Source organism: Cervus canadensis, chromosome 2 (genome assembly GCF_019320065.1).
Source record: "Cervus canadensis isolate Bull #8, Minnesota chromosome 2, ASM1932006v1, whole genome shotgun sequence".
Classification (NCBI taxonomy): domain Eukaryota; kingdom Metazoa; phylum Chordata; class Mammalia; order Artiodactyla; family Cervidae; genus Cervus; species Cervus canadensis.
The window spans coordinates 32,061,636-32,084,343 of record NC_057387.1 but is presented as its reverse complement, the minus strand read 5'-3'; the positions used below and the strand labels follow the sequence as shown (position 1 = coordinate 32,084,343).

Genomic DNA, 22,708 nt, shown 5'->3' with positions numbered 1-22,708 from the left:
CTTCTTATGATCAGCTCGGTGTGTGTCTCCTCCTACCGCGGGCGCAAGTCGGGGAACAAGCCTCCGTCCAAAACATGTCTGAAGGAGGAGATGGCCAAGGGCGAGGCGTCGGAGAAGATCATCATCAACGTGGGCGGCACGCGACATGAGACCTACCGCAGCACCCTGCGCACCCTACCGGGCACCCGCCTCGCCTGGCTGGCGGATCCCGACGGCGGGGGCCGGCCCGAGTCCGATGGCGGTGGTGCAGGCAGCAGCGGCGGCGGGGGCTGCGAGTTCTTCTTCGACCGGCACCCGGGCGTCTTTGCTTACGTGCTCAACTACTACCGCACGGGCAAGCTGCACTGCCCCGCCGACGTGTGCGGCCCCCTCTTCGAGGAGGAGCTCACCTTCTGGGGTATCGACGAGACCGACGTGGAGCCCTGCTGCTGGATGACCTACCGGCAGCACCGCGACGCCGAGGAGGCGCTCGACATCTTCGAGAGCCCGGACGGAGGCGGTGGGGGCGCGGGCCCCGGCGACGAGGCCGGCGACGACGAGCGGGAGCTGGCCCTGCAGCGCCTGGGGCCCCACGAAGGAGGCGCGGGCCCTGGCGCGGGGCCCGGGAGCTGCCGCGGCTGGCAGCCCCGCATGTGGGCGCTCTTCGAGGATCCCTACTCCTCCCGGGCGGCCAGGGTGAGTGGCAGGAGCCTGGGTCTCCTCTCGACCGAGACTGACTGACTTGACCACCACCGCCCTCCCAAATTCCCTTACTTTACATGGGGCCCCCGTGGAAATCATACCCCCTTACCCCACACCCCGCCCCCTGCACGCTTCAGGAGAGTGCACCCACCTGACTTACTACTTGGACCTAATCCAGCTCCTGCTTTAAGGCATCCCCCCTCACAGCGAGTAGGAAACCCTAGCTGCGCTCTTGCTTTTCCACCCCCTCCTTCCTGCTCAGGCGGCCTCTCTACATCTAACCCCAATTCCTCTGAAGAACAGAGTCCTGGAGAGCTGGAATGAAGCCTTGAGCTGGGGTCAGGCAGGATTTGGGGCGATGGGAGGGAAACTAGGGTGTAAGTGGCTGATCTGGCAGGTCGTGGGGTTTGCTGCTTCCTTGTGTCCCATCTCATAGAAACCCTCCCAGCAGCTCAGCGTGCTAAGAACTCTGAGTTCTAGAGAAGGGGCCTCGGGCTTCAGCTCTGTAGCCATAATAGGCAGAACTGGGACCAGAACACCAGGTTTGGGAGAGTCCTTCTTTTTCCCAGAAAGAAGCAAGCAAGAAGAGCAAGATAAGTCAAGATGCCTGCCCCAAGCTATGCCCCTGAGGCTTTCTGGACACCAGAGTTGTCCTGGCCTCTGCTGGGATGAGGGGAGAGTCAGACAGGAAGAGCCTAAGGTTCTGGGCCCTTCAGCTTCTACAGCCAGTGGCCAGCCACAGGCTGCCTGGTGATGATCCCAGATTTGTTGCTGCTGCTTTCTTCCTGCTGCAGCACAAATTGGCTTCCCAGAAAGCCCTGGTTCAGGTTACTACTTGAAATAGGTGACGGGGATGGATGGGGGGGGGCGGGGGGAGAGGGCAAGAGGAAGTGTAGGTTGATTTAGGCAAGATCTAGTCCCTTCCCACCACCCCCTCCTCAAGTCAATCCACTTTTCCCTAATCCTTTTAGGTGGAAGGGGGTGATGTAGAGGTAGGCTTAAGCATCTTAAATAAAATAAAAAAAAAAAACTGAAGGATGGCTTTAGATTCTCTGAAAAAGAGAACCCTGGTGGTTAGTGTCTGATCTCAAGCCTGGCTGGGGTCTGTCTGGGAGACTGAAGACCAGCGTGATGCATTGGATCTGGGTGTGGGGACTCTCCTGCGTCGGAAGCTGGTAGTTACCTCTGGCATCCCAAGTTGTCACATTAATGAGTCTCAGAGCTCTGCCGCCTTCCTCAGCACCTCTGGTGCTGGGCCTCAACCCAGTCATGGAAGGAAAAGTTCCACTTCCCCCATCCTCAGGGGAGAGCAGGAGATTGGGAAATGGGGCTGCAGGGAGGGGCCAGGCTGGCATAAATGCTCTACCAGGGCACCTGCATCGCCTGTGTGTAAGAGGAGAGAGGAGCAGAGAGGTCAGCGGCTGAGGCATACGTCCTCGGGCAACCACTGGAAGTCAGGGACCGGTTTCAAGACTGAGAGCAAAGCTAGGGTGCCACCTCTGTTTCTTGCCCTGCAGCCCTGAGACCAGCTCAGAAGGTGAGGGCTCAGTGAGGCCCTGGCAGACTGTGAATCCCACGGGCTTCTCATAGTGCTCTAGCCCTGCTGGTGTCCGCTCTCAGCTGTGGGCATGGTGAGAGGGGTGGGAGGGGGCAGAGACAAGTGCAGATCCTTTAGGTTCTTTCAAAGTTGGCAGTAGAGGAGGAGGAGGAGGCTGATTTAACTCGGGGTTGGGGAAAGAGAGCATGCCAGGGAAGCAGGAATGAGATGAGATGCTCAGGGGCCCTATTTCTGAACATTCTGGGGTCTCTGAAGACTTTTTACCTACTCACTTTCCTCTCCCTTGGGTTCCAAGGGGCTGTACCATCAATGCATTTATTTTGTCCTTAATTCACTGCCGAGTGGCCCAGCTTGGGCTCTGTGAGTAAGCTCAGAGCCTGGTTATCCTCTAGAAGTCCTCCATGAGCCCAAGATATTAATACTTGGCCCTTTTGATATATCAATAGAATCACAGCAGCCAGGGCAGTCCATTTGAGGTTGGAAGTTTCGGGGCTGGGCTGGGGAAGTTCTTCCCACTTAACAAAGAAACCAGGATTCAGAGGTGTTAAGTGTCTTATCACAGACACTTAACTAATAAATAATAGAACCAGCAAACCACCCCACGCCGCCTGCCTTCTGGTTGTTAACACTGATGTGCACAGCTGTAAGGAGCTCAGGCCAGAAGGGGCTCGTTTCCTACAGAGGAACACAAGCCAAGGCAAGCCTTCAGCTGTTCCTGGGACACACAAGTGAGAGTACAAAAGTTTAAAAAATTAACTGATAGCAACTGCCATTTATTGAGCACTCCATGCAAGTACTTTGCATTAATCCTCCCAGTAAACTACCAGCAGAGTGTTAATATTATCCTTATTTAATAGACTGAGGCTGTGAGAGGGCAGACAACTTCTCTAGGGTCACACAGCTCAAGAGCGGTGGGCTGGGACTCAAAGTCAGGGCTCCCTTGCTCCTCAGATGATCACATGCTCTTGTTATGCTTTTGAGGTGGCTCATTTCTTACTCTGGTCTGGGAGGTTTTCCAAGGTTCTGTACCTGCTGTGGATGACATCAGAAAACCCAGGGGCAGATGGGGACGTCAGAAGGGACACTGACTCAGTTACGCTTCCAGGCCTGAGGTACAGGGTTTCTGGGGCTGTGTTCTCCGAGCTCTATTTACCCCAGGCCAGTAACACGCCCCTCCGCAGTGTCGTCCCCTGGGTCTGTGTGCATACCTTCCCTCCCTCAGGCCTCTTCCTGCTGCCTCCCTGGTCCCTGGACAGGGGCTTCCAGGGCCAGTAAGGGTAGAGGAGCCTCCCACTGACCCCGGGCATCTCTCCGCACACAGCAGCTCGTCATTTGAGTAGCGCGTTATGACAAGCAAAACAGATACAAACGGAAAATGAACTGAGATGATTATGGGAGGCTGTTGCCTAGCTACTGGCCTGGCCCACAGAGCCATTCCCCTTTGGGCTCGCCCCACTCCCTTCCCTGCGTCTGGGCCCATGGGTGACTGCTGCTGTGGTTCTGTTCCCATGGCCTGACCTGGGAGCAAGTGCAAGGGGCGGGCTTGTCTTGGCCCCGTCTGCCCACAGCCTGCGTTTTAGGCAGAGTGAGGGCTCAGCAACGGTGAGGGTGGCTTCCCAGACTGTAGGGGACCAGTCGGGGTTTGGGCAGCATCCAGAGTGCTAGAATCGGCCTTCCTCCTTTTCTGACGGCTGACACGAGGCCTGATGGATGGGACCCTGGGCTGCTCACCTCCCATATCCCTGTTCCCAGAGGTCCCCAGGGCTGATCTGGCTTAAGTCCAGTTATTGGCTGTCTTAAGGATGATAGTCCTCCTCTGGGTAAATCAGTACCTAGATTGAGTTTTCTCATGATGTTTCCCTTCTGAGTAGAGGAGGTGACCCCATGGGATCCCACTGCAGCCGGAGCTGGGGTTTCACATCGCCTAGGCATCCACTATGCTGGCACCTGGGCCTTTTTCTGATACCTGACCCACGTGAGGCAGGGAGTATTAACCTTAGCTTACAGAGAAGGGAACGGAGACCAGGGGGGCTTGTTGAAGGTCACATAGCTGGTGGTAGAACTAGGATCTAAGCCCAGATCTTGGGCATCCCCATGTGTGCTTGTCCCCTGCCTCTCCCACTTCCTGGAGCTCTGCTAGGAGAGGACATCTGACTTTAAGAGGCCCTCTGCTATCCTCCCATCCCTTCCTTCACTTCTCCCTCTGAATTAAAGACCCCATCTCCTTGCTCCCTAGAGTTGCTCACACCCGAGCTTGCTTGCTCTTTTTTTCCCTCACTGTGGGGCTTTTACAGGACAAAAAGAAAGAAGGCTTGGTTGAGAGAGGAGACCAGGTTTTCCATGGCCTGGGCAGAGGAATGAAACCAAGGCCTTCTAGGAAGGAAATGCAGAGTTTGATTCCTGCTCACCTTTTCTGAAGGCCCTGGCTTCTCCTGCCTGGATGTTGCCTGGTACCAGCCACTCGGTGGGCATGACAGGCTTCTGAGTGAGGCCAGGGCTTGAGGTCCCCATGCCCTCTGGGTGAGAAAGGGCTAGGAACCTGAGTAGGAGGCTGGGTGCCCTGACTTCCATAGCGCCCTTGGGAGGGCAGTGCCAGCATGCCCCAGGGCAGCCCCTCTGCCTCCTTCCCAGGCCAGGGGCTGCCTCCTACCCTCACCCCTGTCTCTGCCCTTAGGCAGCCTCCCAGGCTCCTTCTGGGCTTGTTTTTTGTTTTCCTCTCTTGTTCTGAACAGACCAACATTTGTCTCTGAACATCTTGTCTCTGGATGATGAGGTGTTTCTGTTTGTCACCGTTTGGGGTGGGGTGTAAGGTGGGGGAAGGGATAAAATAAACTTGGGCTATTTTGGAGAGTTGGGGGAGGAGCAGGCATGAACAGAGTCAGGCAGCAGGGCCGTAGGAACCAGGTGCCCCCAGGCCCCTCACCTCTGCCCATGGTCAGTGTTGGCCTGGGATGTTGGCACCAGGGTACGCACGCCACCTTTGCTCCTGGGCAGTCAGCCTGCCTCAACCTGACCCAGCTCCCTGCTGGGGTATTCCTCCAGCTGGGTGAGGTTACCCGCCCCTGGCAGGGGTCCCCATCAGGCAGCAGGCTTGACCCACCTTGGAGAGCCACAGGGTCTAAGAGCCCGGGTACCAGGAGGGATTCCTGGGTGCCCCTTTGTCACCTCTCCTCATGACAGGCTCCTTAGGACCAGGAGAGGGAGCAGGCAGTCAGTCACCTTGGCTTCAGTCATCCAGAAAACATTTATTGAGCACGTACTACATGTCAGATACCAGGGTGGCTTTTATAAAGACGAGTTAGAGGTGGTCTCTATTCCTGAAGAGAGCCAGGTCAGGTGGAGTGGGTGTCAGCCAGAGAAAAATGAGTGACAGGAAATGGTAAAGATAATACACATATATCATGAGAGGGGCCACAGTAGTCTTAAAAGATGAAGTTCAATAGGAGGTGAGGGGAGAAGCCACACATCCCACCACCGTGTGGGATATATCGCTTTTGGAGGGGGGTTGGTATGCAGGGAAGCTTCAACGAGGAAGTATTAATAGAAGTTAAACTGGGTAGGCCCTGCGTGATAATGACTTAGCTCCCTTAAATAATTTTTAGAAGGAAGCAGGTTATAAATAAATATATAAATAAATATTCAATGTGGGTAGTGCTTAAGCATGCAGAGTTAGGGAAGAAGGGAATTTCCTGGCCAGGAGACCAGCCAGAGCAGAGATAGGACAGCATGGGACAGAAAGTCTTAAGGGGCAGGGGTGTTCTGGTGGATGGGCAAGAGCCTGGAGTCGCAATTGTCTAAATAAGTTCTTGGCCAGTGATCTGGGCTGGACTGAATTCCTTCTGGTGCTAGGACTCACCAGCTCTGGGCAGCTCAGTGGCCCTGAGTGCCCCCAAGTGCTGACTTGGCAGAGGGTGGGCATGGTAGAAGCTGGTTCTGACACTGGAACCAGAGGGTCCTGGCTCAGGACAGGAGGGCCCAGGGCAGCCTATGAAGGGAGAGGAGCAGGGGTCCTTTGGCTGGGGCCTGGGCATCGCAGTACAGGCCCTTACCCAGGAGCCCAGGGGCACCTCAAAGATGCCTTGCCTGGCAGACTCCCTCTCTGTTCCTGCCTCTCAGCCCCCAGGGCTGCCCACAGCCTTTCCAGGGCTGCCTGGGCACTCGGATCTTGCTTCCCCAGAAGGCTCAGCTCCACACCCATCCCCTCAGATCTTCCTCTGCAAGTGTCTTTGGCTGTGTTCTCAAATTCTCTTCTCCTACACTTCATCCTTAATATAGGTTTTTGGGCATGAGTCTTCTTATGTTTATCTGTCCATCTGTCTCCTTGGCCCTTCCTCCTTGGGCTCCCCTCCCCTGCTCCTGCTGATTGTAGTCAGTTCCCAATGACTGGTGTCTGTCACCTCCTCCCCACCCCCCCGACCCAGCCTGTGCCAGATTTCTGAGCCACTCTAGGCTCTGTGCTAAGTTTTACAAATACCATTTCTTTTAATCCTCGAAACAGCCCTATTACAGAGGTACTTCTCTTAGCCCTTCAGTATGCTGTAGCCTCAGGGCCTTTGCACTGCCTGTTCCTGCTGCCTCTGGAGTTCTGCTGGGTCTTCACCTAACTCACGCCCTCACTTCTTCAGATCTCTGCTTCCATGTCACCTTGGCACTGAGGCCTTGCCTGACCAGCCTATCTGAAATAGCTCCCCCACCCTCTCACTTCTTAACCTCCTTTCTCTTTATTTTTCTCCCTAACACTGATACCGTCTGACATACTATATTTTACTTGTTTATTTGTTGACAGTCTGAGGGGCAAGGTGTTTAGTGTCTGACACATAGTAGGTACTCAATTTTTCATTTTATGAACAAAGATCCTAAGGCTTAGAGAGATCAAGAAGCTTGCCCAAGGCTCCTGGGCTGTAACTGCAGAGCCAGCTTGCACCCAAAAGTGTGTGACTTTGCATAGTGTGTGCCCTATATTGCCAAGGACAGTTGTGGAATGAGCTCGGTGAAGGACACTGGTCACAGGGGTGGCCCACCAGCTGAAACAGTTGGGTGTTGGGGGACAGATAGGTCCCCAACAGGATACAGCCGGCCAGTGCGAGGGGCCCAGGAGAGCAGGAAGCTTGAAAGAGCAGGGTGCTCCTTCACAGAGGCTAGGACCCTCCTGTCCAGGGCAGATTGAACCTCCTGCATCCTCCCACCTGCCAGGAGAGGGGCTGCTGCTGGCCAGACCAGTTCACATGGGCGGCTTTCCACCTGAACAGATTTAACTTCCAGCAAAATCCATGCCCTCTGTCCCCAGGCAATGGAAAGAAGGGACAACTTTGGCCATGGGAACCAAGCAAGTCGCTTCTCCCCAGGCCTCCAAAGATTCGTCATCTATAAAACAGCAGAAAGGACATTGAGTTCAGTGACCTTCTAAATCTCACTTCTGAAAAGCAAAGACTTTGTGACAGGTTGGCTTCCAGATCCAGCTTGTCCTCAGAAGCTGCAAGGGGGTATTCACAGAGGGTTCCCCTGCCCGTCTCAGCTCCATTACCATTTACTGAGGACTCACTGCGTGCCAGGCGCTTGCTGTGTCGAAGCTCACCCAGTCCTGCGGTACCACCACTAGGGACACTAGAACTGTCCCATTGGGTAGCGAGGAAGCAGGCACAGAGTGCCCCACTGCCCTGGCTGCCTGAAAGTGGCGGGATGAGGCACCCAGGCAGTCTGACACTGCCTTAGCTCTTTTTTGCCCTCAGTCTCAGCTCCCTGAGGCCACACAGCCCTGTGTGGGGCAGGAGCCGATGGGCAGGGCTCTGAGGAGCCCTGCCAGCTGGCAGGACGGCCCAGGGTGGGGGTGGAGGGACTGGATAGGAGGCTCAAGTGTGAGGCCTTGACCTCTAAGTTGGGTAGTGCAGCTGCCTCCTCCCTGGTCCCTCTAACGTCCCAATCAAGAGTTGTGGGAATGGAACTTCCCTGGTGGTCCAGTGGTGAAGACTCTGTGCTTCCAATGCTGGGGGAGTGGGTTTGATCCCTGGTCCGGGAACTAAGATGCCACATGCTGTGCAGTGCGAGCAAGAAAAACAAAAAATCACAGACCAAAAAAAGAGTTGTGAGAAAGACAGCAGTATCCTTGCCACCAAAGGGAAAAGGCTGGGTGAAAGTAGGGCCACCACTTACAACATAATTAGGCTTGGGGAATAATGTAGGGGAGAGAGGGATAATTTGGGCCCTGAAGGGGAACCTGTAACCCTGGGACCCAAAATGGGGCAGCCTGCTACAGCACAGGCCACTGTGTCCATCAGGGCTTGACCTCAGCTCTGCCTGTCTCCTCTGGGAGTGAGTGCTTTCTGGGACCAGCCTAGAGGCGCCACACGGGAGACTGAGGCCCCGTGTAGGTTTCATCAAGGAGGATTGTCCCACCTTTGGTCAAAGGGGCCAAGAGAAAAGATCTGTGTCGGGACCCAGCCTCAGTGTAATCCGCAACAAGTCCTTTTCCCTGTCTCGTGCCTCTGTTGGCCCTAAGAGATGGACGCATGTGGTTCCCCTTTCTCTGTCCTCACTCTGAGAGAGGAGCAGGGAGGGGTGGAAGTCAGTAGATGGGATAGTTCAGTGTTTTTTTAAATAACGAGTGAACAGTGCAGGAATTCAGGGGTGGCTGGCACCCGCTGGGCCTGCCACAGAAGGAGCCCATGGGGCGGAGTTGAGGAAGGCACCTTGGCTCTGCAGGTGAGAGAGGGTCCCGGCACCACAGCACCCTTCTTCCCCTCCCCCCGGCTCCCTGCACCCTCTGCTCCACCCCTTGGCAGCTTTCGTTTATCCAGATCGCTAATTAACTTCATGTTGGGCTCCCAGGTGGGCCAACTCTCCTGGCTAACATTTCCTTCTGAGAGTGCAAGCTTCTGCTTCCCAGGCTTCCTGGCAGAGCTGGGATATGCTGACCCCAGCTTCCTCTGCTTGGGAGGGCAGTGCCAGGACTTGGGGTTCCTGGTATCACCATGGCTACTGGACATGTGCCTCCACCAGCACATCTCTGGACGGCCATGGAAAACCCATGGGCTGGAGCTATTTGCCTAATGCCCATGTCAGCCAGCCGTTGGAGAAGGAAATGGCAACCCACTGCAGTGTTCTTGCCTGGAGAATCCCAGGGATGGGGGAGCCTGGTGGGCTGCCATCTATGGGGTCGCACAGAGTCAGACAGGACTGAAGCGACTTAGCAGCAGCAGCAGTAGCAACGTGTCAGCCATATTGTCTTGACAGCCCATTCCTCACGGGAAAAAAAATGAAACCAGAAAGGGAACTTGAAATTCACCTTCATGGGGAGAAGCAGGCAGAAGAAGCTACAGATAGAGTTGTCAAGTGGGAAAGCATGTCTGTGGTCTGCTACTCTGCTTCTCCTAACTTACTGTATCTGATCAACCTGTCCATGCTCAAGTGTAAATAAGTTTTAGTTTAGTGTGTGGTGAGTGTCCCAAGTCAAAGGTACATGTTCCTAAGGGTGAAATACCAGTCATCAGAGAGCTGGCTGGGAGAAGTATTGATAATTCAGATATGACTTTCCTGGGTTTATGAATTGACCCAGCCCAGAAGGTGTGAAAAGAGAGTAAATGGTGCTGAGTTCAAATCTGGTTTCCATCCCTTTAAGGCTGTGTGACCTTAGACAAGTATATAACCTCTCTGATCCTCAGCTCCTCCTTTGGAAAGTGGGATAATGGGGCCTACCTCATAGGGAAGGCTGAAGGTGATAACACAGAATGCCCAAGTGTGCCAGGCACAGTATAGAGAACTAATGAATGTTCGTCCCCAAAGTTCCCTTCTCAGACTCACTTCTGTTTCAGAAATCCTTGCAGGCACTATTTCTTGCTTCATTTTGCCAGCTCATGAGCTTATGCATGCTCAGTTGTGTCCAACTTGTTGTGACTCCATGGACTGTAGACCGCCAGGCTCCTCTGTGGAATTTTCCAGGCAAGAATCCTGCAGCGGGTTGTCATTTCCTACTTCAGGGGATCTTCCCGACCCCAGGATCCAACCCGTGTCTCTTACATTTTCTGCATTGGCAGGAGGATTCTTTACCACTAACGCCACCTGGAGAGCGCCATTCCCTCTATATTCTCCCTTGGTGTTTTGTGGTACTAAGAACAGGTGTGTCCACCCACCCTGTCTGTGGTGCAGTCTGTCTGTCTTTCGGTGCAGACTCTCAGGGAGGAAAGCATCTCCGGGGGGCATCATTAGATAGGGGGCAATGCCATGGCCAGGTGGCAATCGGAGCGGGGTGGACATTGGGGGTTGCCAAGTGGTCATGGGGCACAGTCCTCCCTCATGTATCTTATTTAAGCCCAGCCCTCTGTTCAGGGAGCAAACCCATCTCCACCCTCCTAGCAGGACAGGCTACAGCAGGGGGCGTGGACCCCAGCAACCAGTACCCTGACAGTGGTGAATGGTACCACATGAATAACAAATGAAGGCTCCGTAATTGGTGTTATTACACATGCATTTCATCTCCATTCATAATGACTGGACACTTAAACCCAGACGTTCCTCTGCCGAGTGCCGCTGTCATCATTCTAGCTACGATCTCGGCAGCTGTCTCGATTGGCTGTTGCCACACTCTGATCCCAATGGGTGCAGTTTATTTTTTATTGGTGCTCAGTGTCTCAGGAAATGTCAGTTCTTCAGAAGGGCGTGTGTGCTCAGTCGTGTCCAACTCTTTGCAACCCTATGGACCATAGCCCGCCAGACTCCTCTGTCCATGGGATTCTCCAGGCAAGAATACTGGAGTGGGTTGCCATGCTCTCCTCCAGGGGACTTTCCCAATTCAGGGATCGAACCTGCATCTCCTGTGGCTCCCGCATTGCAGGCGGATTCTTTACTGCTGAGCCACCAGGGAAGCCTCTTGAGAAGGGACAGAGTCGATATTCTGCACAGACTACCCTGTCTCCTGCCCTGCAGCAGGCTGTCTTCCTTCAAATGCTTCTCACCGTCTGGGCAGTCAGCTGGGACATCCTAGGGTGAGAGGCTGGCCAGAGGGGCTAGGAAGGGGCTTGAAGATGTGGGTCACAGCCAGAGCTTAATAGGTAGAAGGCCAGCCCCTTGCCTCTAGGTACTCCTTAATGCAGTGGCTCTCTTAACTTGGTATGTATCAGAATTACTGGGAAGGATTGTTGAAACATTATTAGATCCTCCCCCTGGCATTTGTCATTCAGTAGGTTTGAGTGGGGCCTGAGACTTGGCATTTCTAACTGGTTCCCAATTGATGCTGATGCTCCTGATCCAGGCCCTCACTTTGAGGACCACTGCCTTAAAGTCTAGTTACTTGAGGTGTGGTCTGTGGACAAGCAGCCTCACCTGAGAGCCTGTTAGAAATGCAGAAGCCCAGGCCCTGCCCCAGACCTCCTGAATCAGAGTGGCATTTTAAAAAGGTTCCCAGATGACTTATATAGCCATTCCAGTTTGAGAAGCTCAGAGCACGACAGGGCTAGAGGTGGGCAGAGGTAGGCAGTAGGCAGGCAGTAGGCAGGATGGGGCAGCTGTAGTTCTCTGTTCAGTTCTTTCCAGCCAAGAGCAGCCTCTAACTTCCGTGCACCTGACAAGGACCGGGAAGTACTGCCTTAGCAGGTACATGGATAAAGGGCTCCCCTGGTGGCCCAGACAGTAAAGAATCTGCCTGCAATGCAGGAGACCCGGGTTCAATCCCTGGCTTGGGAAGATCTGGAGAAGGGAATGGCTACCCACTCCACTATTCTTGCCTGGTGAATTTCATGGACAGAGGAGCCTGGCAGGCTATAGTCCATGGGGTCGCAGAGTGGACAGGACTGAGCAACTCACAGCACACGGATGAAGACCCCCTGGGGAGGGAATTCCAGCCCCCTACCTTGCACCTTGATCCCACCTCTCACCACCTGACAGACTGCCTGGTGACCCACGGCCCCTCCCTCCACAGGCAGAGGGCCCTGTCCCCGCTGGGCGCATCCATTCCTGACACAGCTGCCTCACTCTCCTCCCCGCCCATAGGTGGTGGCCTTCGCCTCTCTCTTCTTCATCCTGGTGTCCATCACCACCTTCTGCCTGGAGACCCACGAGGCTTTCAACATCGACCGCAACGTGACGGAGATTCACCGGGTGGGGAATACTACCAGCGTGCGCTTCCGGCGGGAGGTGGAGACGGAGCCCATCCTGACCTACATCGAGGGCGTGTGTGTGCTGTGGTTCACGCTGGAATTCCTGGTGCGCATCGTGTGCTGCCCGGACACGCTGGACTTCGTCAAGAACCTGCTCAACATCATCGACTTCGTGGCCATCCTGCCCTTCTACCTGGAGGTGGGACTGAGTGGCCTGTCGTCCAAGGCGGCCCGCGACGTGCTGGGCTTCTTGCGTGTGGTGCGCTTCGTGCGCATCCTACGCATCTTCAAGCTCACGCGCCACTTTGTGGGGCTGCGCGTGCTGGGCCACACCCTGCGCGCCAGCACCAACGAGTTCCTGCTGCTCATCATCTTCCTGGCCCTGGGCGTGCTTATCTTCGCCACCATGATCTACTACGCGGAGCGCATCGGCGCCAGGCCCTCTGACCCACGGGGCAATGACCACACCGACTTCAAGAACATCCCCATCGGCTTCTGGTGGGCCGTCGTCACCATGACAACACTGGGCTACGGGGACATGTACCCCAAGACGTGGTCCGGCATGCTGGTGGGGGCGCTGTGTGCTCTGGCCGGCGTGCTCACCATTGCCATGCCCGTGCCTGTCATTGTCAACAACTTCGGCATGTACTACTCTCTGGCCATGGCCAAGCAGAAGCTGCCCAAGAAACGGAAGAAGCATGTACCTCGGCCACCCCAGCTGGAGTCGCCCATTTATTGCAAGTCACAGGAGACCTCACCCAGGGACAGCACCTACAGTGATGCCAGCCCCCCTGCCCCAGAAGAGGGTGTGGTTGAGAGGAAACGGGCAGGTGAGGAAAGCCACTTCTCCCCTAGTGGCCAGGGGAGCTCCCAAGTGAAGCTCAGGCATTGGAGTTTGGGATTGTGCTCTTGTTGCACTGGCTTCCCTAAATATAAGGCATGCCTTTAGGAAGGCACAGTATTGAGGTTGAATCTCTATTTTCTGATAGCTTCCTGAACATCAGGCTCTGTAGAATGAGTATGCCACGCAATTTAGGTTGTTATGGGCAGGGCATGGGGCTGTGAATGAGAAGCCTGGGTTTCTAATCCTGTCTTGGCCAGTGTGCCGTGTGCCCCCAGGCCAGTCATTCACCCTCTCTGGGTATAAACCCCTCACCTGTAAGACAGAAATGCTATCAATATCTTACTTCCAAGACTTGGACAAGCCCCAAATGAATGACGGATCTGAAAGTACTTTGAGAAGTTAAACCCACTTTACAAATATCAGGCACTGTCATTATTAACTGGAGAGGAGGGCAGCTCTTCTTCTGAGGAGCATCAACACATGAATCATTTCTTTCCAAACGTTCGAGTCTGGTGTCTCTTGGCCTAATAAATGTGGTAACGTAATGGCTGTGGGAGGCTGCCTTCTGCTTGGCACAAGCTAGATTGAGTCCTGGGCTTGGGGTTTAACTTGGATGCAAGGGAACCAAGAGGGAGCAGCCCAGACAATGTTGGGAGAGGGGAAAGGAAAGGGGGAAAAAACTGCTAGCTGCAAGGTGGAATAAGCAGACCTGAGGGTCTGAATCATGCTATCCAAGGATGGGAAAGGCCAGCTCAGGAAAGCTTGCTTCTACCTGAGTCAAGAGGTGAAAGGAAATTGGCTTCATCCACAGCAGCTCAGAGTTAAGTTGGGAGAGTGGGAACCCAATTGTTAGGTATGGGGTGGGCTCCTGAGAGAGGTATGAGATTCCTAGTATGAGGGGGCCATTGGAGGCCAGGCCACTGGGGAGCTGCTCATAAGACACCAGCTCCCTCCGGGCATGGTTCTGGGGGTAGAGTGGGACTTGTCCTTGTGGGGAGGTGCCTGACTCAGGATATTCACCTGTGGCCTGTTGGTGGGGGCCCGTCCAACATGCCAGGGTCATTCAAGAGCGTGGGTCTTTCAAAGACCTTGATGGAACCCTTTAGGCTCCCCTTCTTTCCCCCACCAAAATGGTACCTTCTTCCCAGATTCCTGAACAAAAATCTCCTAGCCCGTACCCCAGGGAATTTCATTTCTACCCTGAGGTCTGTTCAGGGCTCAGAGGGTAAGTTAACATCACAATGTACAAGTCCCTAGGCTTCTGCCATGCACACTTCACCTGTGGCACCATGAGCTGTGCCTTAGCCTGACCCTAACTGCTTGGTCATAGTAAGGGCATTCCTGGTCCTTGCCCTCAAGCCAACTGGCCACCCCCCCCCCCCCTTCTCCAGACCCAGGGACTCAGCTTTGCCTGTGCTGTTGCCTGTCTGGTGGAGCAGGGGTCAAGACTAAGAGCATACAGCAGTGGGAGCAGAATTGGAGCCTCTTCCCCGAGGCGGGGGGGGGGGGGGGGGGGGGGTGGTGGTGGTCTTTCCCCCGACACAGCTGAGCCCCTGAGACAAAGGGCTCTGAAGCCTTCAGGCGTCGACTCTGGCTTGGATACCTGGTGACTAAGAGTAAGTGTCTTCAGGTGGCCCAGGAAGACAGATGTGGAAGCCACTCTGTAAGTTTAACTCCATCAAGCCAGACACTCTCCCAGGGAATGCATTCTTATCCAAGTGTCAGCCTGAGCCAGACCCAAGGAGGCAGCAGACTCCACTGCCTGCCTTGAGCTGATCTCACAGGGTCAACTTGGGGAGTCTCTGTTTTGGGGTATCTGTGGCTCCATCTCCAGCCAAGGCTGAGAGGAAAGTCAGCATCCCACTCTTTGCCCCCCAGGAGCAGGCCCACTCCCTGGTTCTGGCACCACTCTCCCTGTGGGTTGGGTAAGTGATGCTCTAGGCCAGGGATCAGCCCTCCTGCAGCCTCCTTTCTGTCTGCCCCTTTAGATTCCAAGCAGAATGGCGATGCCAATGCGGTGCTGTCGGACGAGGAGGGAGCCGGCCTCACCCAGCCCCTGGCCTCCGCCCCCACCCCTGAGGAGCGCAGGGCCCTGCGCCGCTCCGGCACCCGAGACAGAAACAAGAAGGCAGCTGCCTGCTTCCTGCTCAGCGCTGGGGACTATGCCTGCGCCGATGGTAGTGTCCGCAAAGGTATGGCTCCCCAGGCCGGGCAGGGGGGGAGCCCCCCTGGAGCTGAGTCTCCCCAGTGTCCCCCATGGAGCTTAAGGTCCCCTCCTCCTCCGAGGCTGTGGCCACCATCTCCTCTGCCTTGGACGCACCCTCGCTTTTAGGGTGGGTCCCCCGATGTTCTAGTCCATGGATTAGAAAGGCCCGAGACATCCCCAGAAGGTACACAGAGCCCCTCTACCCGCCAGGTGCCCTCCAGAAAGAAAAGTGCTGGAGGGTGAAGGGACCACAGATCAGGGCTCCTGCCCACTCCTTCCATTTGATCACCTTCCCTTCCTCTGGTTCCTGCTGTGACCTTTAGGTCTGACTCCACAGTGTCATTGCTAGCCTTCACCTAGGCCTCCTTTAAACACAGCTCAGGTTTCCTAAGTAGTCCCAGGAGACTCCCAGGAGTCTCAGGAGTCAGGGTGAGAATGGGGTTCTGGTGTGAGGTCTTCAGAGAGCCTGGCACAGGCCCTACCTCCTCCGTCCTACAACTGGGGGTCCTGCAGCCCAGCTGTGCAAGCCCCTGGGATGTGACTGTCCCTTCCAGGTAGAGCCAGAAGGTGACCAGGGGCTGGGAGTTGGCAGGGAGAGGGGGTATGTTCTGAAGGATTTAGAGAGTTCAAGGGAAAGCTGAAATTCCATCCACAGTGGAGCTCGGGGATTCCTGGCCTGACCAAGTGGGACTGAAATGATTAGGGATGGTGGAGCACCATGATGGCTGAGGACCAGGGCTGTCAAGCCCCAGTGTTCCTTCTGCCCAGTCCCCATCACTTTTTTGTCTTTTCTGCCCTGTCCTTGTCATCTAACCTCTCTTAAAAGCGTGCCTAGTTTCAAGATAAACCCCCAATTCTCACCCCAAAACAGCTGGGTATGCAGGTTGCTTCTTAACTAGTCTTCTTTCAGTCCAACCCCTTTCCCCCAGCTACTTCCCACCATCCCCAAATCCCAAACTAAAACAAGGTCAAGTGAGGCAGGGACAGTAACTGCTATAGGAATAGCCTGTGATGTCTCTGTCCCCACAAGGATGTCCCTTGGCCTGCCCAGCCCAGGAAATGTACAGGGATACCTTTCCAGGCCCTTTCCCTGGCGTGCTCATCACCACTGTCCCCAGAGCACCCTGACCCTAACCAAGCCCTGAGAGCTATGTGTCCAGTTTTGCTGGACATGTGCCCTGCTGGGTGGCAGAAGCAGGAGCAGCAATCTGGAACCTGGATATGGCCCAGCTAAATTTAGAGCTTTAAATGGATGGTGCTCATACTACTTCCACACTCCCCTGTGCTCCTCTGGTCACCCTTGGCCTCTGTGTAGCCCAATCCTTGGGCTCTGGGTGTGCCTGTCCCTCCTGCCCCACCTCCCACCCCAAGCACACTGAGGCTTCTCCTGTGCCCTAGTTCAGACCTGGAGCCTTGCTCTGTCCGGCGAATGCTAAGTGGTTAGCATAGAAAGTGGGGTGGCAGGGACCCCACCCCCCGTGGAGGACTTGAGCAAGCAGAACCAAATCCTGAGCACCCCTGTTTTCATCCAGTGTGGTGAAAGACTCAGTGGAAGTAGCGGTGTGGAGGAAGAAGCTGTGAGGGTGCAAGTCAGAGGAGAGGCCCTGAGGTCCTGGGCAGCAGGTCCCATCTGAGGAGAAGACCGCGTGTGAGCATGTGTGGGGCGGGGGAGCCTGTGTCCCACCCCGTATCTCTCTGGGTGCTTGTGGGGCCTGGCTGCTCTATTTTCAAGATGCCTCCACACTGCCTCTTGGCAACAAGCATGTAGCTCAGCCAATTAGAGTGACCTTCGAGAGGGAACAGGTGGGTTGCTGGGAAACAGGCCCTGCTAAGGATGCGTGGCAATTAGCATCGCCAAACTCCCAGTGTGCATTCGGCAACTTTACCCATGCCGGACCACGCCGTACTTCTCTGCGCTTGGGCTACAATCAGGTCCAGGAGGGAGTGGGCCCAGACCTCCTCCAGCCACCAGCACAGACACCAGTGAGACCTTGTAGGTACCTATGTGACAGAGTGTGAACTCCCTGGGAGGAAAGCGGTGTGTGATCATTAGGGCTTCTTAGGGTTGAGAAAGGAGGGTTCTGAGGGCTGCAGGGTCTTTGTACAACTGGAGGGAAACTTACCTGGGGATGATGACAAAGCAAAGGGCAGCTGAGGATGGGGCCCTGGGTTCCATCTGGAGACCAGAGAGAGGCAGGAAACCTTTCCCAGCTGAACCACACCTCTGCAGCCAGCCCTGGGGCTGCCTGCCCTGCTGGGTCCCCGGAACACGGATCCCATGGAGCGTCTCAGGCGAGGAGCTGCGCCCCCCTGACCCATGTGCCTTTTCTTCACCAAGGCTGTGGAAAGTCCCGGAGCCTAAACAACATAGCGGGAGCGGCTGGAACCAGTCTGGGGCTGTCTCCACTGGCATCGCGATACAGCTCACCCTACCCTCCGAGAAAGCCCCTGCTCGCCCACCCCTTCCACCCGCTCACCAGCCCACCCCCTGGACACTCGGCCTCGTAGCTGCACCCTCAGCTCTCCCCGACCCTGGGCACCCGCACACAAACAGGCACACACGTGCCTCCAGCCTCATCCCTCCTGGGTCTTGGGGAGTCAAACAGGATACAGGAGAATTGAGGCCCCTGAGCCTCCTGTCCACAGCACCCAGCTCCCTAAAAGCTTCAGCCCTGGAGCCTGAGAGCGAGGGGAGATTACTTGAGGGCCTCCTACCCCACTCACTCCCATTCTCTGCTGAAGGTGCCGTCACCCCTAGGACTGTGTAACTGTGTCTCTGGGCCCTGACTCCCCCTCAGGCTCCCACCTAAATCACAGCAAATGCACCCCCATTCCTCAGGGCCTTCAACCAGTAACTGAATAGCCTGCAGTTGAACATCTCTGTCTGTCTGTCTGTCCATCCCACACCCAAAGCAACCAGGATTAAGGCTGTCCCCTGGGGCGTGGGGCACAGGCAGGGGTTCCCAAGTCGGGGCCCCAGTACAGGCGGCCCAGATGCGGGGATGTCCCCCTCTTGGGTGGAGCCCAGCCTTGGAGCCAGCCTCCCATCTGTGCCCCACCCTCCCGAGCTGCGGCATCACTAGCCACGCCGCTTCTCCTGCTTCCTCTCCAGTTCTCCTTCCTCTCCTGCTCCCTCCAGCTCCCAGCCCTGCCTCTGAGTCACCTGCCGCTCCCACCCAGCCTCTGCGCTCTATATCGCTGCCAGAACCGGAGACTCATCTAATTTCTATAATTAAGTGTATTCATTTACTTAACGAGCCCAGGAGCACAACAGGTCTGTGAGTCACGGAGTGAGCAGGGATGCACCCTGGGCAGGGGCAGCTGAGGGGAAGTGCAGGGAGCGGAGCCATCCTGCCCCCACCCGCTGCCTCCCGCGGGGGCACGCGGCCACGCCAGGGCCTGCCACAGGGGGCCCCTCCCCAGGGCAGGCCCCAGCGCACCAGCCGGGACTGCCTCAGCCCAGGAACTCGGAACACCTCCGCCAAGGCATTTCCTATTTCACCTGATGGGAATTAGACCTGACAGCAGAGCTGGGCGCCTGGCAATTTTTAGAGCCAGATTATGCAACTTTGTGGAGGGAATGACTAAGTAAGGTCCATGTCTGCTCCTTCCAGAACGGGCAGAGATAGATACCGCCAGACAGCATTCGGGGACTCGGCAGGAGGCTGGGGACTCTGGAAGCCGCCCCAGAAGGTGAACTGGGCAGAAAGGTCAGACCATTTCATGGGATTGCAGGGGACAATGAAGAAGAGCATATTCTAGAAACATTCCCATTTCAGTCAGTGCCTTCTTCAGCCTTGGGCAGACACAGGAAATTCTCTTCAAGGTGGGTCCTGGGCTCTCCCCGCCCTGCTGTGGTCTGTGGGGCTGGCGTCCTGTTTGTTCTCAGGAGGAAGAGAAGAAGAGCTGAGAAGATACAGGACCATTCATGCCACTGCCCCTCAGAAGGGGACACAGACAGGCAAGCCCTGGGGAGCAGGACAGAGAGCAGGGCACCTTCTCCCCTTTCAGTCCAGTCTGAGAGCCCAGCTTCTCTTCCAGAAGGATGGTTTAGCTCCTGCCCCCGCTGGGCTCCCCAGCGGTGCTGGGGTCCTGACTCCAACATGCACACTGTGAGTGAGGTGACCGGTGTAGCATGGGCACTATAGCTATTTCCTCCTCTCACTTGCCTTTCTGGTTCAGGGAACTGAGGCGGCTATTTCTGTGGCAGCCCTCAAGTTGTCAGGAGCCCAAGTTTCCACGGCACCCACCGCCTCCTTCCCTCTTCCCTCCCACAGGAACGGGCATGCTCATGGCACCCCCATGGTGGGCACAGATGTCCCTGGGCGACATGATGCAGGAGTGCCAGCCTGGGGCCCCTTGTGCCTTGGGGGGGCTGGGTGGGCTCCCACACACCCCTCCTGGCTCCCTGGCTTCTGTGGGGCTGACACAGGATTGAGCCAACAGGATCACTGAGGAGGCTGCTGGCCCCAGTTCCTCCTCAGGGTCCTGGGAAAGGACAGAGTGAGTTTACAGGGCCCCACAGTCCTCTAGGCCCTATCTGGGAAGGTGGCCCCCTTCACAGGCCTCAGGCTTGCCTAGGCCCTGGGCCTCCCCTTTTTAGGAGAAAGCTCTGTCTTCCGCCCACAATCTGAGAGCACAGTTTACTTTCCCTTGCCTCTGGATTTGGGCTTGTACCCGTTACTTTGGCTTCTGTCTTCACCTTCAGCTGGGGCCCAGCCCCTCCCCACAGAGCAGGGGAAGCAGCCCAGGCAGGAGTTGCTACCTTTCTTCCTGTTTGTACCAGTTGCTGCTGACAACTGTGGAGACCGGTCTTCAGCCTTCAGGGCTTCTGAGAGGAGAAGCTGTGAGCTGGAGCCAGAGCGGGGGGTGCATGGGAGTCAGAGGAGAGGCTGTGCAACAGCCCTGGCTTCCTTTTCGTAGAGCTTCCTCAGGGCCGGGCCTCATCTGCCCTGGCCAGAGACTCTCACCTCCCGAAGTCCCTGCCCCCACTGCAGCCTCCTGCCTGCCCTACCTGTGCCCCAGCTAGGAAGGCAGGGGAAGGGAAGGCCCAGGCCCCTGCCGCCCCAGGCTGAGAAGGAGATGTCTGGAAGGGCTAACTGAGCCGCTGGGTTTCCTGCCTCCTCTCCTGAGATGGGCACATCCGTCCTCCTTGAGCTTCCTCTTCAGCACTCACCCTGCAGCTGCTGGGACTCTCTTCCTGCCAGACTGAGGAAGGGGGCTGGGCCTGACATGGCAGCCCACTCAGGAGCCTTCCTCGCCAGCCCCTGGGACAGTGGACTAGACCCAGGTGGTGACAGCAGATGGAACTGTGTTGGGGGGAGCACAGGCTGGGCAGGCGATGGCCTGTGGGCTGAGAGCCCCGGCAGGAACTTCCCTTGCTGCCTCCATGCCAGGCTGCAGAGCTGTGGTCCCTCTCCCCACCGCTCTGCAGCTTTGGGGACCCGAGGGCTCCTGGTTCCTGGAGCTCATTATCCGACAGGCGTGGGGCTGAGCTGTGACATCACCTACGGGTCACTGAGGCCCAGTGCTGGGTTGGCAGGATGATGAAGGGCTCGCCCTTCCCTTCCTATCCCTGCTCTTTCTGTTTCTTAACTCCAGGCCCCATGCCTTGCATCTCTGGCCTACTCCTCAGCCCACAGCGTGTGGGTCAGCAGCTGCCTTCCTTCTAATATCTCATTCTTCGTTTCTCCCTTTCTTTTGCTGAACTCCTTACCTCTCAAGAAGGCAATGTTGAGCCGAAAGCGTGCGTCCCAGTGTCTCACACCTGTGCTCTTTAAACACAGAGACCTGCCAAGACGCCCTCTCGTCCAACTATGCCCAGGCCGAAGTCCTCACCCTCTCTTAAAGCGGCACCAACGTGAGAGAGACAGGCAGACAGACAGAAAGCCAGAGGCTTAGGGCAACTCTGGAACCCAGGCAAGAATCTTTCGCTGGGAAAGACTCATATCCTTGATTGCACAGGACTGATGGAAAACCTCCCATGTGACCCTCGGGCCCAGAGCCGTCGGGTCTGCTGTTCTTGTTCTGTTGTACATTGAAGAGCTATATATGCACATATAGTATCTATATTCATACATACTGTACTATTGTGTGTAGTGCCCGTGCTGTTGGTGGTCTGTCTTCTTCGTTAGGCTGTGTCTCCCCAAATCCTTGCCCCGCCCTACCCCCTTTCCCTTCACTGATTCTTTGTTTCTGCTGAATGTGTGTGTGGAATATCCCAGGAAAAATACACCTGGGAACTGCCAGTCCAGCTGGGTGGTCCCAGGCTAGACTCTCCCTCTTGGGAGCATTTCCCCTGTGGGCCAGAGGCTGGTGGAAGGCCAGATTGCCCCCTGGGGTCACTGCTCCACTGGCCTCACCCCACCCCAGATTGGGGCTCTACCTCCCACCCCACGCCCCAGTTGTTGGGGGACTTCCCAGGGCTCCTCTGCAGCTTCCTCCACTCCTCCTCCACCTTCCCTGCGTCCTTGACTGAGGGGGTGTTTTGTCTGTTTTTATTTCTGGTTTTTTGTTCTGTCTCCTTCGTCCATTTGTTTTCCAAAGATGCTGCTGGGCAGACGGGCAGGGAAGGGGTCTGTCTGCCCATCTGGCTCAGGGGTCTGAGAAGGGGAAGCCGCGGGCGAGCGGAGACCAGTTGCAATACTGTACTTCCCGGCTGGTGGCCAGAGGATGCGTGCAATAGCCGAGGCCAGGTGCCCCCCTTCGACCTTGGCCTCTGCCCCTGCCTCAGCCCTCCCTCCCCACTCCCAGCCCGCCCTGCCCCTCCCTGATGTTGGTCGTCCTTTTCTAAAGCTGTCCCCTCGTGCGTCTGAGGCATGCCTAGGCTGGGCCCTACCGCCCTGTCCGCATGCCTGTGACTGTCATGCCGTGCTCAAGCCCCAATAAAGACATCTGGAGCATTCTGCTGTGCCCGCTGTGTGACTGCCTCCGCCTTTCCTTTCTATGTCTGTGGGGCTCTCCCTGGCTGCGCCCCCCCAGCATTTAAGAAATGCATACTCCTAACCCCACCCCCACCAGGAATCACCAGTGGAGCCCAACTCCTGCATTTAGAACCAGACACGAATGCTTGAGATGAAGAGTGATTCTGGCCAAGGTCACACCAAGAGGACGGACCTGGGATCTAGGCTCCTGGGCAGGGATCTCTACTGCTGCCACCATCCCCCTAGCCCCACCCCCACCCCCAACCATAACGTGGAAGAAGAGACTTGTTCATTTCAGCGGTTCCACTGTATTCCTCGTTTTGCAGGGGGCTTCCTCTCTCCCCTGAAATTGCACCAATTCTGTGTGGGCCGAGGCCCAGGGGATGCCGGCGTTGTTATAATGACTGG

General features: G+C 56.1%; 1 protein-coding gene across 3 annotated transcripts; it reads left to right on the top strand.

The window, feature by feature from the left end:
* The first annotated feature begins 6 nt into the window (after positions 1 to 6).
* KCNC4 (potassium voltage-gated channel subfamily C member 4) lies at positions 7 to 22,281 on the top strand. 3 transcript variants are annotated; one of them, XM_043460379.1, is made up of 4 exons: positions 7 to 675; positions 12,221 to 13,157; positions 15,160 to 15,363; positions 21,164 to 22,281. In XM_043460379.1, the coding sequence occupies exons 1-4, from the start codon at positions 7 to 9 to the stop codon at positions 21,223 to 21,225; spliced, it is 1,872 nt and encodes a 623-aa protein (XP_043316314.1). In that variant the 3' UTR covers positions 21,226 to 22,281. The 3 variants fall into 3 exon arrangements, with proteins under 3 accessions (XP_043316314.1, XP_043316315.1, XP_043316313.1); XM_043460380.1 differs by having other exon boundaries at positions 21,102 to 22,281; XM_043460378.1 differs by having other exon boundaries at positions 17,716 to 22,281.
* The last annotated feature ends 427 nt before the right edge of the window (positions 22,282 to 22,708 follow it).

Excerpts from the sequence above, each read along its gene's own strand:
- KCNC4 (XM_043460378.1), top strand. The coding sequence starts at position 7 with ATGATCAGCTCGGTGTGTGTCTCCTCCTACCGCGGGCGCAAGTCGGGG. Across the intron at positions 676-12,220 it reads ACTCCTCCCGGGCGGCCAGG|GTGGTGGCCTTCGCCTCTCT; the intron begins GTGAGTGGCAGG and ends CCCCGCCCATAG. Across the intron at positions 13,158-15,159 it reads GGTTGAGAGGAAACGGGCAG|ATTCCAAGCAGAATGGCGAT; the intron begins GTGAGGAAAGCC and ends CTGCCCCTTTAG.